The following is a 16165-nucleotide window of genomic DNA, read 5'->3' as shown; positions in this document are numbered from 1 at the left end:
TCTTTATCTCCCTTACCACCGACTTGTCAATTACTTGGCATCAAATGCTGTTGGTTGGGACTTCAGAGCACCACTTGGGTCTTGGCAAAGCGCTCTGAAGCCCCGCTGATCAGCTGAGGGTTGAAGCCAGCAGCTATTAGCTGACAAGCAGCCTTGAAGTTACTGCCTTCTTCAGGATTGGTTGCAAGATCCAACAGGCCTGGAGTCGCTGCCTATCTGCTAATAAGTGGTAACTTAAGCCCAGTGGAGTTCCCTGTGCCATGACCCCAGTGCAGCTGAACCCAGCACACTTGTTCTCTATGTGCAATGGGAAATCAAGAGTGCCCTTTAAGACTTCCAGTTGTGCATCGGCAGCCACAACTCTGTTTGCCCTGCACCTGATGTTATACATCACATCAGCTGCGGGGCAGGTGGGCATGGCTTGGGGGAAATAACCTTGCAGGCCCAATCTGAACCCCTGCCAGGTCTAATTAGCCCTGTGGGGCAGAACTCCCCCACCCCCGGCGCAAGTTTGTATAGGGTTTTCTATGCAAGCCACCCTAACTCCATTCAGCACCACTGCATTGCTCTGAGACGCTGCTAGCTTGCAATTTCAAACAAGCAATATGATGCAAACCAGGGCTTTGGGTGGTCTCAGCCCTGATAGAGAGCTACTTGCCATCGGCGGTGTGGAGGAGCTTGTGGCTCTTCAGGGTGCCTTTGGATTTGAACTTCTTCCCGCACATATCGCACAGGTGGGTCTTCTCAGTGCTGTGGCGGTTCATGTGAGCTTTCAGGTTGCTCTTGCTGCGAGTGGCATATTCGCACAGGGAGCATTTGAATGGCTTGATGCCTGTGCAAAAAAAGAGAACAGAAATGAAGAAAGGACTGTCTGGAGATGACCGGTCAAAAACTTTGCAGAGATATGAGGAATGGCCACTTGAAGGCAATGTTCTAGGACTACTTCAATGTCTAAAATCCCTGGTAGAGAACAAGGATCCTGAGTTCATGTTAGTAAAGGTAAAGGGACCCCTGACCATTAGGTCCAGTCGTGGCCGACACTGGGGTTCATCTCACTTTACTGGCCGAGGGAGCCTGCGTTTGTCTGCAGACAGCTTCCGGGTCATGTGGCCAGTATGACTAAGCCGCGAACCAGAGCACTGCACGGAAATGCCATTTACCTTCCCACCGGAGCGGTACCTATTTATCTACTTGCACTCTGACGTGCTTTCAAACTGCTAGGTGGGCAGGAGCAGGGACCGAGCAACGGGAGCTCACCCCGTCACGGGGATTCAAACTGCCAACCTTCTGATCAGCAAGTCCTAGGCTCTGTGGTTTAACCCACAGCCCCACCCGCGTCCCATTATTATTATAGCGGATTGCAATGAGCAAGTCTCCCCTATTCCTAGGCAGGGGGTGCTGCTGCTGCTGCTGCTGCTGCTGCTGCTGCTGCTGCAATAAAAAGGAGGGAATGCACAGAGGGATGACGGATGCAAAGGAGCAGGAGAGTTTCAGTTCTTTTCTTCTGCATTGATGGTGGAATATATGAGGCAGAGAGACTGCACTATGTGTACACACACAAACACAGCTAGGTCATAGCAGTTTACTTTTCTATGCGGAAATAATTTCTGGAGCTTTGAGAATATCCAGGCTTGAAAACAACAGCCTTTGCACGGATGACGGTAATAATTTAATTTACCCTTTTGTGTGTGGATATTATCAGGCAGGAATACTCGCTGGACTAACTTGTGATTCATTAATTCAAAAACAAAAGGGATTCGAAATATTAATTACGGAATAACTTTTGACTTATCTGCTGAGGCAGAAAATCGCTAAAACGGGTAGCTTTGATCTAGATGAGCCACAAACAACTGATTTACATAGACTTTGCTGTAGCTCCAATAGAAGATGCAGCAGGAGACTTCAGAAAGCTGACTTATGTCAGAGCTCTGCTTTCGGAGTACTAGAGCAACAAAGGGGGGCGAGGTGGAAATATACTGCTTGCCATTTATCATGTCAAAGATGTTATAAATGAGAAATGCAATAAATAAAGTTAGCAGTGGGAATTAATGTAGAAGCCCTATGCCAGCAGGGCATGTGCTAGCCTATTTTTCCTTTAAAAAAAAAATCAGATGGAATATCCTTCCAAGTGATGTTTAATTGCAGCGTTAACTAAATTGGTCCTAGCAGATGCCACTGCCCTGGTGAAGACTATGCATTCACCAAAGGTGTTCATGGTATGTTAAAAACCTATTCAGCCAGTGCTGTAGCTAAATGTACCACCTGGAAGAATCTTTTATTAGCCAATGGGGCTTAATTCTAGCCAAGTGTGTTTATATTGCAAATCTTAAAAGTTGCACCCCTCTCCTGTTGCCATATCTGTGATGCTGCAAAGGTGCTCTCTGCACTGCCTTCAGCAGTGTTTTCCAAACTTGGTTCTCCAGCTGTTTCTGGTCTACAACCTATTGGGACATTCCTCTGGGCCAGTCCTGCAAAACACTTTGACCCATATCCGTAGATGTTGAGCACGCATTAGCAGAGTTCAGCGAAAGCGAGATTGTGCCGGATATCCGAGCACAATTCAAAGTGTTGATGCTGACCTTTAAAGCCCTAAACAGCCTCGGTCCAGTATGCCTGAAGGAGCGTCTCCACCTCCATCGTTCAGCCCAGACACTGAGGTCCAGCGCCGAGGGCCTTCTGGTGGTTCCTTCACTGCGAGAAGTGAAGTTACAGGGAACCAGGCAGAGGGCCTTCTCGGTAGTGGCACCTGCCCTGTGGAACGCCCTCCCACCAGATGTCAAAGAGAAAAATAATTACCAAACTTTTAGAAGACATCTGAAGGCAGCCCTGTTTAGGGGAGCTTTTAATGTTTAATAGGTTATTGTATTTTAGTGTTCTGTTGGAAGCCGCCCAGAGTGGCTGGGGAAACCCAGCCAGATGGGTGGGGTATTATTATTAATAAATAATAATAATAATAATAATAATAAATTGATGTAGCATCAGAGTCTTTATTTACAGCAAAGAAAACAAAAGCATCATGACGAGTGGTGAGCTGTGTCTTCTCACACAGGCAGTTCCCTCAGAAGTAAACATAGGAGCATATGATCCAGCAATGGAGAATGAAAATACTAACACAACCCCCATCATCCCTAGCTAGCAGGAGCAGTGGTCATGGATGATGGGGACTGTAGTCCACAAACAACTGGAGTCCCAAGTCTGGGAAAAACTGACCTACAGTAAGCACTTTTCCTTGGATGGTGACTGAGGGGCAGATCATGCATGCAAGTTCATCACCTGATGACTGCAACATCAAGTGACGACTTGCATGCCTGAATCATCATAGATCTCGGCTTAATTGGCCACCACCTGCTACCTCCTCAAAGTGCAATACTTTTGAACAGAGTCGGTTTACATTTTCAGCTGCCGGTCCTTGCGTTAAGAAATTCTGGGTTGTGTTCTACTCAAAATATACCCACTGAAGTTAACGGCCCTAAGTTATGTCCGTCCATTTCAATGGGTCTTCTCTGAGTATGAATAACATTGGCTGCAACTCGAAGTGTGAACCAGTCCGAAGGGTGGAAGGCTTAACGAGCTGATGCTGACGAAAGTACTGGGAAAGCAGCAATTCTACGCAAATGCCCACAGAAGTGGGCTTCGAGGGTGAAGAACCAGGACTGTGAGCCTCACAGGGAACTTCCAGACCACTGCATTTTCAGGTGCGATTCAAAAGCGCCAGCAAATTCAAGTTGCTGATTGGGCAGTCATGTGCAACAAACCTGCAAAGATTGGACTTTTTGTGATAAGCAAAGCGATGGAGAAAATGCACTGAGAAGCGTGGGGTGCCACTTGCTTTGATGCATTGTCATCTAACCTCCCTAACGTGCCCTACAAATTGGAATGAATGCTTGTTAAATAACCGACATACCGTATTTTCCCGTGTATAAGACGACCCCTATTTTTTTGGACTGCAACAAAAAAAAATTGAGGGGGGGGGATTGCCTAGAGTTGTTCAGCTTTGGGGGGGGGGGTCAACACCTGCCAGCAACTGCAAATCGCACGCATCGCCATGGCCACCAATCGCCTGCACACTCGCAGCCACAAGCCCACCTGCCCACTTGATTCAACCACAGCCGATTGCACGCACACCTCGCCACTGACGTAAATCAACCGCCCAATTGCCGCAGCCACAGCCAATCATCAGCAGGCCTTGCCACAGCAACCAATCATACGCCCAATCGCCACTGCCAATCTTCTGTTGGCTGCTGCCACCAACTGCACGTCCCCCTCTGCTTTCTGTGTATCAGATTACCCACAATTTTTGCCTATAATTTCTAAGGAAAAAATAACATCTTATACATGGGAAAGTACGGTAATCTGCCTGCAAGCAAATCGGGATGGATGCTCTATGAACTGGAAGGTCTGGAAGGGCCTGAGTTTCCTAGAAAATTCTCCTATGTATCAGCTTGGTAACAAGCGCCCAAATTATGTATCTCTGCAATCAGCCAAGCTTGTGCCAACTGTATTGCTTTGCTTACCTTTGGACCACATCAGTGAGGCTGAGGGTGTGTGTGTGTGTGTGTGTGTGTGTGTGTGTGTGTGTGTGTGTTGTCTTCTGGGCAGCCCAGGAACTCTCTACATGCTGCCCAGGCTTGCATCCTGTGGAGCTCACTTTGCTGCTGCTAACACAGCCGTTTGACTTCATCTCCGGAGAACTCCATTGTGTCTCGAGACAGACCGATGCCAACAACGGCAAGGTGATGAACAGCAGCTGTGAATTAACACCTTTCCCCCCAGCTACCGCCTTCCCTTCTGAGGAAAACACCAGCTGCATGACATGGTCCCTAACCTCAAGGACCCCTCACCCGAAACAGATGCTAGTAAATTGTGTGGTGGAATTCCATGCGTCTAGGTGGGCCATAACCGGAGCATCGGCGTGTCAGGAAGTGATCGCCATTTTTAAACAGATTAAGTGCCAGCTACACTGCAGTTACCTTGATGGGCCCAGATGTGACGCTGAAGGTCTGATCCATTCTTCATGAAGTAAAAATTGCAATAGGGGCATTTCACGGCTCGCTTTCCTATCAGCCCTTTCAGCTGAACTCTCCTGCCAACAATCTCGGAGATGGTGTTCATGGAAACCTCTGGAGAGAGGGGAGGGAGGAGGAAAAAAATCACATGGGGGGGGAGCTTTAACCTTCGGGAAACACATGACAATAATGAGAAAACAGTATTTAGATTGTTCCTTGCCACATCCTTTCAGTGGGCTTCCTTTCCCCTGTTTTCTCTTCTTTCTCCCTCTCTCCTAACCAGCCTTCCAGTGGGGTTGTGCAGTCTTAAGGAAACTGCTTCATTATTTTACAGCTTTTTCAAGGACTGGCCATTGCTTTTGTGTGCTGAGTTGCCTCCATGGTGACTTGCTATTTTTGTGACAAATTAAGAGGCTGGTTGCGCCATTGCTGCAGAAATGGGTGGTTGTTTTCCCCCCCTTTCTGGCAGGGAGCACTCTCAGGCGGCCAATACCGAACCGGGCAGCTTCGCTAACCAAACATTTATTAGCTTCGGTGCTCTCTGAGAGGCACATAACATTTGCTTAAGGTTTCACCTGGGATTTCCAGGGGAGCCCGAAATAACCAAGCAGGCAGGTCGTTAACAACACCAAAAGGCCTGAGAATACAGATGTGAGGCTATAATCAACTAGAAATAATGAAGTGACGGGACCACGTTGCTGAGTCCCAAGAGTGTGTAATAGTCAAGCTAATTGCATGCCTTTTAAAAAGATGCATATGCTGAGTGTATATTGCAGAGTTAGAAGGGACCCTGAGAGTCATCTAGTCCAATTCCCCGCAATGTAGGGATCTCAACTAAAGCATCCATGACAGATGGCCATCTAACCTCTGCTTAACCTATGGGACTGCCTCTCCTGATATGCCTCGCAGAGGACCTTAAGGTCCATAAATAGCAACACCCTAGAAGTCCCGGACCCTAAGGAAGTTAGATTAGACTCAACCAGAGCCAGGGCCTTTTCAACACTGGCTCCGGCCTGGTGGAACGCTCTGTCTCATGAGACCAGGGCCCTGCAGGATCTGATTTCTTTCCGCAGGGCCTGTAAGACAGAGTTGTTCCGCCTGGCCTTTGGCTTGGAATCAACTTGATCCCCTCCCCCCCCTTTCTTTTTTCCTTTCTCCTTCTGTGATGGAACTCCTAATTGGGGACTTCCCTGGCTTTTTCTGGCCCACGCAGGACCAGTCTGGATAGTTGGATAGTGAAGATTTGACGTTTTCATCCCCAAAAAGTTTTTTGATTTGAGTTTCTACTGAAATGAGGCTGCATTTTAATGTTGTATTTTAATCTTGTTTTTAAGTTGTATTGTGTTAGTCGCCCTGAGCCCTGGTCTCAGCTGGGGAGGGAGGAGTATAAATAAAATTTATTATTATTCAAAAACTCAAATGGAGATGACCCTGCAGGGTCATTGCCACGGATCTTGGGGCCTAAGCTGAGAACCTCATGGGCCAAATCTGGATTGAGTGGTCAGGCCTTTCTTCACAATTAAAAGGGGAACAGGGGTTGAGAATATCACCTCCTGTTACTGGCAGGCAGGATGAAGCCTCTGGATTGGCCAAGCGTCAGCAGGGGTCTGTTTTTGAGAGCCAGTGTGGTGTAGTGGTTAAGAGCGGTAGTCTCGTAATCTGGGGAACCGGGTTCGCTTCCCCGCTCCTCCACATGCAGCTGCTGGGTGACCTTGGGCCAGTCCCACTTCTTTGAAGTCTCTCAGCCCCACTCACCTCACAGAGTGTTTGTTGTGGGGGAGGAAGGGAAAGGAGAATGTTAGCCGCTTTGAGACTCCTGAAGGGGAGTGAAAGGCGGGATATCAAATCCAAACTCTTCTTCTTCTTCTTCTTTGGTTTTTGGCTGCTGAAGCAAAGGGAAATGGTCCAGGCAGGCAAGGCAAAGGCTAGAGCATGCAGATTGGGTGTAGAGCCAGGGCCAAGCAGAGTTCAAAATAAGGCAAGCAAGGTGAGGCGAGGCACCAGGAGTTTGCTGCTGCTGTTGCTACTAATAACCATGAGCTGCTCCGACTAAGGAACCACCTGTAGTATCAGGACTCTATAGGGCTGGACCGCTGTTTTCCACATACGATAACCAGCATACACAACACAGCTAAAATCCATTGCTTAGTCTGGAGCACGGCTCCACTATTACGCTACATTTAAGACCATTAATGTGGCTCGTCTTACCTGGGTGGTTTGTCTTTATGTGTGATTTTATAAGTCGGTCTTCGGTAAAAGATTTCTCGCACACAGGGCAGGAATAACTCTTTTTGTCCTTTGAAGGGGGGAAAGGGAAAGAAAGAGAGAGAGAGAGAGAGAGAGAGAGAGAGAGAGGAAAGTGTCTGTTATCAGTTTGCTGAGCTGATTGCTAAACTCATTACTCGCTGAGTAATATATGGCTCCCAACAAGGTGATAACTGGAAGCCTCGGATGCCAATTTCAACTGGCGTTATGAAGAGCAAGAGCAGTTATCATGATGAGGTACACCAAAGGAAATACAGAAAATTAGGCTTCGTTACAAAATAGTTTATCTCAGAATGATTTACAGCTTTTGACTTGAAGCGTGCATGCCTGTATGTCTCTGTAAACGTGATCTACCTCTCCAACTCACGTACAAGCTGCATATGTGATTCAATCTACGTAGGCAGGAAAAATGAGGTGGGATCAGCATGGTAGAATGGACCCATTTTGCTTATTCGGTTTATAACCTGCCCATGTGCAGGTTCCTGAGCTGACTTTCAGACTGTGGTTTTGATTGCTTCTCTACTTAAAAGGAAAAACCATTCTCTGCACGTACACCCTTGTGCAAATTAATTGAAACAAAGCATGTTTTCTATCTTACTCGTAATCCTGTACTCAAAACAAACATGAAAAGTCAGTTGATCATTATGGTGTCAGAAGCCTGCAGCCAATAGAAGGAATGATGCGCTCACCACAATATACTGAGGTTCTACAAAAGAGAGTTATTCCAGAGCTGGAAAAGAGATATCCTGACAGTACTGGGATATTGCGAAGGACCTAGCCCCCTGTCACACATCGAAAGTGGTGAAGGAATTCATGACAGAGCAGCAAATGCAGGTACTTGATTGGTCAGGGAATTCCCAGGACGTAAATCCCACTGATAATTTGTGGGCTATATGCAAAAGTCGCCTCCGTGCTGTAGACTGTACGGCTATGGAGAAGCTCATTCAGGCTCTGATTCAAGTGTGGTACAGGGATCCGAAAATCAACAGTGTCTGTTCGAAACTAGTAGACTCCATACCAAACTGTGTTCAAATGCTGCTTAAAAATAGCGGAGGACATATCCATTACTAATGTACGTATATGTGAGTTTTGTACATGTATATGTGAGTTTTGTACAATAAACTACATTGTTTGTTTCAATTACCGTAATTTGCACAAGGGTGTAGAAACCTTGTCCAACAGGGTGGTAAAGGTAAAGGGACCCCTGACCATTAGGTCTAGTCGTGGCCGACTCTGGGGTTGCGGCGCTCATCTCGCTTTATTGGCCGAGGGAGCTGGGCTACAGCTTCCAGGTCATGTGGCCAGCATGATTAAGCTGCTTCTGGCGAACGGAAAACGCTGCACGGAAACGCCGTTTACCTTCCTGCCGGAGCGGTACCTATTTATCTACTTGCACTTGTGCTTTCGAACTACTAGGTTGGCAGGAGCAGGGACCACGCAACGGGAGCTCACCCTGTCGCGGGGATTCGAACCACCGACCTTCTGATCAGCAAGTCCTAGTTTAACCCACAGCACCACCCGCGTCCCTTCCAACAGGGTGAGGACAGGGCTAAAACATTTCTTCCAGGTGCACTACTAGAGCAATGCAATGGCAGGCCAGTGATTCATAAGACCACTGCCATCCATGACTTGATTGTGGGTGGAGGAATTGACCTGGAAGCTGGGCTTGTTCTTGCTGCTGCTTGTCCACCAGCGACGCAGGTTGTGTGGGTGCAGTGATTCGTAAAAAGTCCTTGGTTTTCACCAGGTGTTCTTCTGGAGAGACACAGTTCTCTGAGTGCATGTTCCGGAAGGTGGGCAATAGGGGCAGTACAAGATTCCTTTCGGTGTACCTGCCGCACCAAGCATTCCCTGCCCGAGCTGCTTCAGGCAGTGCCAGATGTTCTCCTGGAGACACCTAGTTTGGTGGTCCTGGGTGATTTTAACATCCATGCCAACATGACTTTACGAGGGGCTGCTCAGGACTCCTTGAAAGCATGCCCCCCATGGGGCTGTCCCTGAATAAATCTGGCCCTACACACAGCCATGGACATGCCTTAGATCTGGGGTTTACCTTAGTGATCTGACACTAAGTTCGAGTGGAACAAAAGAAGTGCCACAGTTAGATCACTTCCTGGTACAACTAGACTTCTTTGCGACCCTTCCCCTCCGCAGGGAGGTAGGACTGATTCGAGTGGTCCACCCCCGCCACTTAATGGAGCCAAATGGCTTCCAGAGAGTGGTAGGGGATGCATTAGCCATGTTGATGGCCTCTCAGCTGATTCCCTGGTGGCCTGCTATAATGCAGAGTTAACCAGGACTGTTGACTGTCTGGCTCCTAAGCTCCGTCTATGATTGTATGGAGCTTGGCGGCCCCGATTATGGCTTTTCTTCCCAAGCCTGCCCTTGGAAGCTTTTAACAGGCAGGTAAAAAAAAATAATAGCCCTATTTACTCTGGCTTTGTGTGCTGTTACTTAGAAGCTCAAACTTTAGCTGGAACTTTGCATGCACCCTGGGGCTATGTGTCTGTCCTGGCACTGCTCTGAGCAGTTAACGCGGTGCCTCTGCAAAGCAAAAAAGAAAGCAGCCTTGGTTTAAGCAGGATGTTCTTGCATAGCTGCAGCCATGCACAGGACTGAATGGTGGCAAGGACAGTTGAATCAGCTCCCGGAACCTTTGCCCTTTCTAAAGGAAGTGCCTAGCCTTATTCGGACAGCAAGCATTTCCCACTGCTAATTAGATAAGTCTTAATTTGCATTTTTGGGGAAAGTGCCACTGCTTTGAGATGGGGGCTTGAGGGTCACCTTTTGTCCCAGGCCTGAGGTTTTTGTGCCCCTGATGTACAGGTGTGAACAGAGAAGATCTGTTGACAGTCCTTAAAGATGGATTGCATGCCACCTTCGGCCTGCGTGCTGGGCATTCCTCAGCGCAACAGTGCTGCTGTTGACACCACTTAATCTAGCAGGCCTTTGGATTCTTGCCTTGTCTGATGTTGCGAGTCTCTCGGAAGTGGATAAGTCACAGAGGGCTGACAGCTCCCTCACAACGGGCCTGTTACACTGAAATGGCTTTCTTCGGGAAATTTTTACTAAGGAATTGAGTTCTGTGCCATTTCATTCCAGTGTCATCTGAGAGAGCAAAAGGAAGCTAATGGCAATGGCTTCCAAGTCCCAAGACTATTCTTTCTATTTGTGTGTGTGTGTGTGTGTGTGTGTGTGTGAGACCATATATGCACAACAGGGCCCAGATGGTTCAGGAACCGGAAAACAAAATACACAGAAGCTGAAGTATATTATAATTCCAGAGCTAATAATTCTGAAGCCAAGCTGATGAGTTTGAGACTCTAACTCAATTCTGAGCATATGGAGTTAGCTCAGCAAGGGCCCTTGGGAACCCTAACAGGCTGGAAGAGTCGTGCTGCTGCACTTCTGCAAATGCCAAAATCTGCTTCCTGGAAAAGCAAAATGCCAAGCGAGGCACAGAGACAAAAACGTGCGGGCCTCGCAGAGAAGTGACAGGATGCAAGTTGTGTCCACAAAGGGAACGCAGAAGATGCTACCATCATTTAAACTTCATTGCCTGTCATTGCTGAGCTTTAACATGGGCGAGCGAAAAAAATCTGGACTGGCTGCCAATCATTGTCAAAGTGTCTCTGTATTTGTAGTTCTTTCCACAACACACAGCTGGCGTTTTGCACACAAACCCTCGTCTGTGTAAAGCAGGATTACATACACAGCAAGTAATGCCCCCTATTGGGTTTTTGCAGCAGCGTGGATTGGGAATGGCTCGGTAGTAGGCGGTGTTAAGATCACCCCACCATGGAATAAGTCCCTAGTGAGGTTCGGATTGACAGGGATAGTTCATCCCTCATTTGGTTCTAAACCAAGGCGTTCCATGCTTCCATCAGAAGAATAGCTTCCCCAAAGGAAGAAGGAAAACAAGAACAATACACCAGGCAGCCTTGTCCTATTGAGCTACAGGAATTCTATAAGCAGTGGTCTGTGCTGTTGCATCTAGTGCATCGTTCTAGCGGTTAAGGCAAAACAAAAGCTCAATTTACACATCTGTTTGAATGGCTGCTTGTGGCACAGCTCCACATGGGTGGTGGTTATAATTCTATGTTAAAATATTTCAAATCATCATCTGGTGTCCTTCTTCGTGGGCCTCCCTCCTCAAGAGGTCTGGAGGGCGGCAACACGAGAACGGGCCTTGATTTATTTATTTTTTAGCTGTTCCAACAAACATGGTGTCCTTCTGGAGCAGCTCTCAGGTTTGAGAGTTGGGTGCACAATTTTATGATAATTTCCTTCCTATCTGCAGGACTGTTTCCTGCACTGGAGAGCATCTCCTTGCCTCTGTGGCTGCATGCTCAACCAAAAGGCATCCAGTTTTTTTTTAAAAAAAGAAAGAATAGTTTAAATGCTACCATTTTCACAGTTCAATCTCCCCCCCCCCCCCCAAAAAAAAAAGACTGTTTTGCTTAGATGTGCCCATGTGCTGTTTTTCTCAACGGCAGCGTCCTTAGACTATACCTGTCTCAACCTCACGCAGGGAATTCCCAGCCAAAACTTAGCAGCAGCAGTATCAATCATTTGGTGGGGTTTTTTTGCAGAATCTTCCCACCGCTGCCTAGAGAACATGTTGCTACGCTAATCCTTCAGAGTTAACCCTGTCACTCTTCCAGCCGGCCCGTATGATTTTCTTCGTTCAAAATTCTGCCTGCCTGAGCCCGCCCAGGTCATAAGCAGGGAATCCCAAAGAAAGCCTCCAACGCAGAACAGGGGCTTCTCAGAGTGACCTTGTCATATGTGGTGACAGAGCCGCTTCTCAAGGACTCAGGTGGGGTCCCTTTCCAATAACTCCCTGTCACATTCTTGGCACTTGCCTTTTCCCTCGGCAAGGAAGAGAGCGGTATATGGCCTGCTTTACAGAATTTCGCCTTTCGGAAATGTCTTTCAAGACTTTCTGAAGGGCGTGAACAAAAGCAACATACTTTTAGACTGCCACAGCTACTGACAATGGATAGCAGTGTGTTGCAAACGAAAAGAACTGGGCAAACTTTATTACTTCCTTTAGGGCACAGGTGTAGTGATGTATGGAAGTGAGAGCTGGACCATAAAGAAGGCTGATCGCCGAAAAATTGATGCTTTTGAATTATGGTGCTGGAGGAGACTCTTGAGAGTCCCATGGACTGCAGGAAGATCAAACCTCTCCATTCTGAAGGAAACCAACCCTGAGTGCTCACTGGAAGGACAGATCCTGAAGCTGAGGCTCCAATACTTTGGCCACCTCATGAGAAGAGAAGACTCCCTGGAAAAGACCCTGATGTTGGGAAAGATGGAGGGTACAAGGAGAAGGGGACAACAGAAGATGAGATGGTTGGACAGTGTTATCGAAGCTACCAGCATGAGTTTGACCATGGAAGACAGGAATGCCTGGCGTGCTCTGGTCCATGGGGTCACGAAGAGTCGGACAAGACTAAACAACTAAACAACAACAACAACAAAGGGCACAGGCGGCAGAGGGTCTGAGAAACAACAACAAGCCCAAGTCACACGAAAGGTGGCTTCGGATAGTTGTCTGTCATGGTACAATGTGTTACACAACTTTACACAGAGATGCACCCTTATAATACTCCAGTGGCAGAGTCGCCATCAGTCGCGGCTGTGCATCAGCAAATATGCTCACCTGGTGAATCTGCATTAATTTGGCACCGGCTTTAAAAAGCAAACTCTTCATTCTTGTCCAACACTTTTAGGTTTTTTTGGGGGGTTGGGGGTATAACGCAGGATCTATCCCTGCACAGAAAATCACCACTTTGAAGGAAATGTTAGATGTCAGGTTCACAAAGCAGGAACCTCAGTTCCTTAAAAAGCTAGGACTTTGACACGCGAGTTTTCTATTTGCGGGAAAAGTTTTCTCCTCTCTAGAAAGGAACACCCCATAATATGAGCCTCTGCTTGCTTTACAGAACTGAAACAGTTGGTTGATCGCCTCGGTCAGGGCAGGCACTTCCATTAGGCAAACTCAGGTGGTGGAAGAAACTTGAACCTCCTGCTGTCTGGCCGTTCTGGCAAGAACTTCCTTTTAAAAGCAGTTCATTGAAAGTTTAAAATTTCAACTAAACTCAAAAAGAACGACGAGTTGGTGGTGCATGCACGCCCCTGGATGCCAGGGACTGGCTGGTGTAGAATCAAGGGCTTCCACACTTCCTCCTCCTCCTGCCTCCACCTCTTCTGCTCCATTGTCTCCTGTGATGGCCTGGGAATTGGATTCAGAGGCTGAACCTGAGGAATCCCAGCCTGCACAGGAGTCCCCGCCTCCAGGGCCAGCTGAGCCGGGGCAGGGGCTTGAACCTGAAGGGTCCTCACCTGTGCCAGATCCTCAGGAGCAGACACCAGCTGAATCCGCTCTGGCTCTGGAGGTGATCGAGGACCCATTGCCTGCAGGTGCTCCTCTCCCAGCCCTGTCAGGGGAAGGTGAGGCTGCCTCTGGGTCCAGTAACCCTCCAGCCTCTCCTGAGTTGCAGAGGCTCAGGGCAGAGAGGCGGAGGGAACTAAGTTCTCTCAGGAGGAGTGCTCGCCACCAGGCCAGGAGAGGCGAGTCACCTGTGGACCAGGGCCGCCCTATGCCTCAGAGGAGATAAAGGCCAGCCCGCCCAGTCCCAGGTTGTAGGAGCAACATCGTTGGTTACCCGTTCCTGCCGGCACCCTGTCCTGCTTTCCGCCAGAGTTCCTGACCATGCCTGACTCCCTGCCTTGGACCCCGCTTCAGCCTCAGACCGGACACAGACCACGCCGCACGGTAACCCCCCGGGACCAGCACAGTCTCCCAGGACCAGAAGAGGGGTGACATGGGAGGAGCAGACGGTGGCAGAATCCTCGCCTGCTTGTGTGCAGCTCGGTTAGGGGAGATACACAAGTCAAGGTGCATAGCGGGACCTCCCTGCTGCGTCAACTGCCTCATCAGGTGTAGTAGCTAGGAGTCCTAGCTAGGAGTCCATCACCTAGGAGTAGCTGGGAGACGTAGGACTGACGGAACTGCCTTTCCATAACTTGCAAGCGTGCTTTTGACAATAGTTAATTCCTCACTCTGGGGATTCCTCGCCTGACAGGGCCCTGACACTGAGACACCTTTCCTGGAATACCTTGTTCTGAGGAAGGATCCCATTCTTCAAAACGACACAGGCGGATGGGGAAAGATTGCTAGCGCAAAAGCAAGCGTGGGGAGGGTGTGTATGCAGAACCACCTGCCTTGGGTGGTTCCCTGCCTTGCGCTGACCCCGACTTCGGTGTCCCAAATGTACCGCTTATTGGTATATTTGAGGACATACTTGTCCACTTAGAAGGGGAGATGAAACCTTTGAACACACAAAAATACACCTCTGTTTGGTGTCAGAGCACAATGGCCAGGCACGAACAACGGTGAGAGCTATTTATTCACTTTGGCAGGGATCCAAGCTGTTATTGAAGCCCCCAGAGGTGTCAAACGTTCCATTAAAACTCTGTTTTCTTCTCTTGCACTCCCAGTCCCATCTCCCTGCTCGTTGCCACAGTTATTTCCCTACTGGCTCGAAATATTGTTCCCTTTGTTACTTACAAGTGTGAAACGGAGAAGCCTGCTAATGTCGAGCTGCTGGAAACTAATCTGAGTGCTGGAAATGTTTGTTCAAGGCTTTCTATACATTTCTGCCAACACATTTCACCTTGCGCTGCACACAATGTGTTACCTCACCCTTGGGATGTGTCGCAAAGTGGCAATTAATTAGGCCCACTTTTGACTGCATTTCCCTCCTTGCACGATGAAAGGGACAGAAAGTCAATAAGAGCTCTTGTAATGTGGAAGCAAACAAGAGTTTTATTATGTGTGTTATATATATATACACACACACGGACTTTTGTTGGCAATTTTATATATATATTTATTTATATAAATAAAATTGCCAACAAAGGTCCGTATAGTAAAAGCTATGGTTTTCCCAGGAGTGATGTATGGAGGTGATCGCCGAAGAATTGATGCTTTTGAATTATGGTGCTGGAGGAGACTCTTGAGAGTCCCATGGACTGCAAGAAGATCAAACCTATCCATTCTGAAAGAAATCAGCCCTGAGTGCTCACTGGAAGGACGGATCCTGAAGCTGAGGCACCAATACTTTGGCCACCTCATGAGAAGAGAAGACTCCCTGGAAAAGACCCTGATGTTGGGAAAGATGGAGGGCACAAGGAGAAGGGGACAACAGAGGACGAGATGGTTGGACAGTGTTCTCGAAGCTACCAGCATGAGTCTGACCAAACTGCGGGAGGCAGTGGAAGACAGGAGTGCCTGGCGTGCTCTGGTCCATGGGGTCACGAAGAGTCGGACACGACTAAACGACTAAACAACAACAAATATATATTGTAATTTTATGATGTGAACCTCCCTGAGATCTATGGGTATAGGGTGGCATACAAAATTTAATAATAGTTTTGCGGCCTTTTGTGCTTTTTCTGCTTCTCAAAACACTTCCATGTGCAACCTTACAACAAGGGCTCTTTCATGAGCCAAGCGGAGACAATTGTCTCAGGCAGCCGGTTTGGGGGACAGTGAACTGTCAGGCAACACCCCCAGTTGCTCACCCCACTTTGCAAGGATTTCTGCCTTCTCCCACCTTGCTCTAGGAAAGAGCCAAGAAGTCCTTCCTCAGAGGGAGGCATTCTGGGCAAGGTGGCTTAGAGAACATTTGCATTAACCCTTCTGGAAATGCTCTTTCAACTTAGAACTTTTTTAAAGTTTATAGAGCCTCTATAGGTGTTGCAGCAAAGCCATAGTGGTAACAGAGGTCCTCTCTCACAATACTAATACTACTACTACTACCACTACTACTACTACTAATTTATTATTTATACCCCGCCCATCTGGCTGGGTTTCCCCAGCC

The 16165-nt window shown here is 48.0% G+C and overlaps 1 protein-coding gene across 3 annotated transcripts in view; it reads right to left on the bottom strand.

The window, feature by feature from the left end:
• Window positions 1–16165, bottom strand: part of ZFAT (zinc finger and AT-hook domain containing) — a 119280-nt gene that overhangs the window by 32629 nt on the left and 70486 nt on the right. For all 3 annotated transcript variants that reach the window (XM_077932724.1, XM_077932723.1, XM_028736110.2), the window contains 3 exons: window positions 7215–7302; window positions 4971–5120; window positions 659–832 (listed from right to left, as the gene is read on the bottom strand). In XM_077932724.1, the coding sequence (XP_077788850.1) occupies window positions 659–832; window positions 4971–5120; window positions 7215–7302 (412 nt within the window). The remainder of the gene's footprint in view (window positions 1–658; window positions 833–4970; window positions 5121–7214; window positions 7303–16165) is intronic.

Source organism: Podarcis muralis, chromosome 8, assembly GCF_964188315.1.
Source record: "Podarcis muralis chromosome 8, rPodMur119.hap1.1, whole genome shotgun sequence".
NCBI lineage: Eukaryota > Metazoa > Chordata > Lepidosauria > Squamata > Lacertidae > Podarcis > Podarcis muralis.
This window is presented reverse-complemented; position numbering and strand designations above follow the sequence as displayed.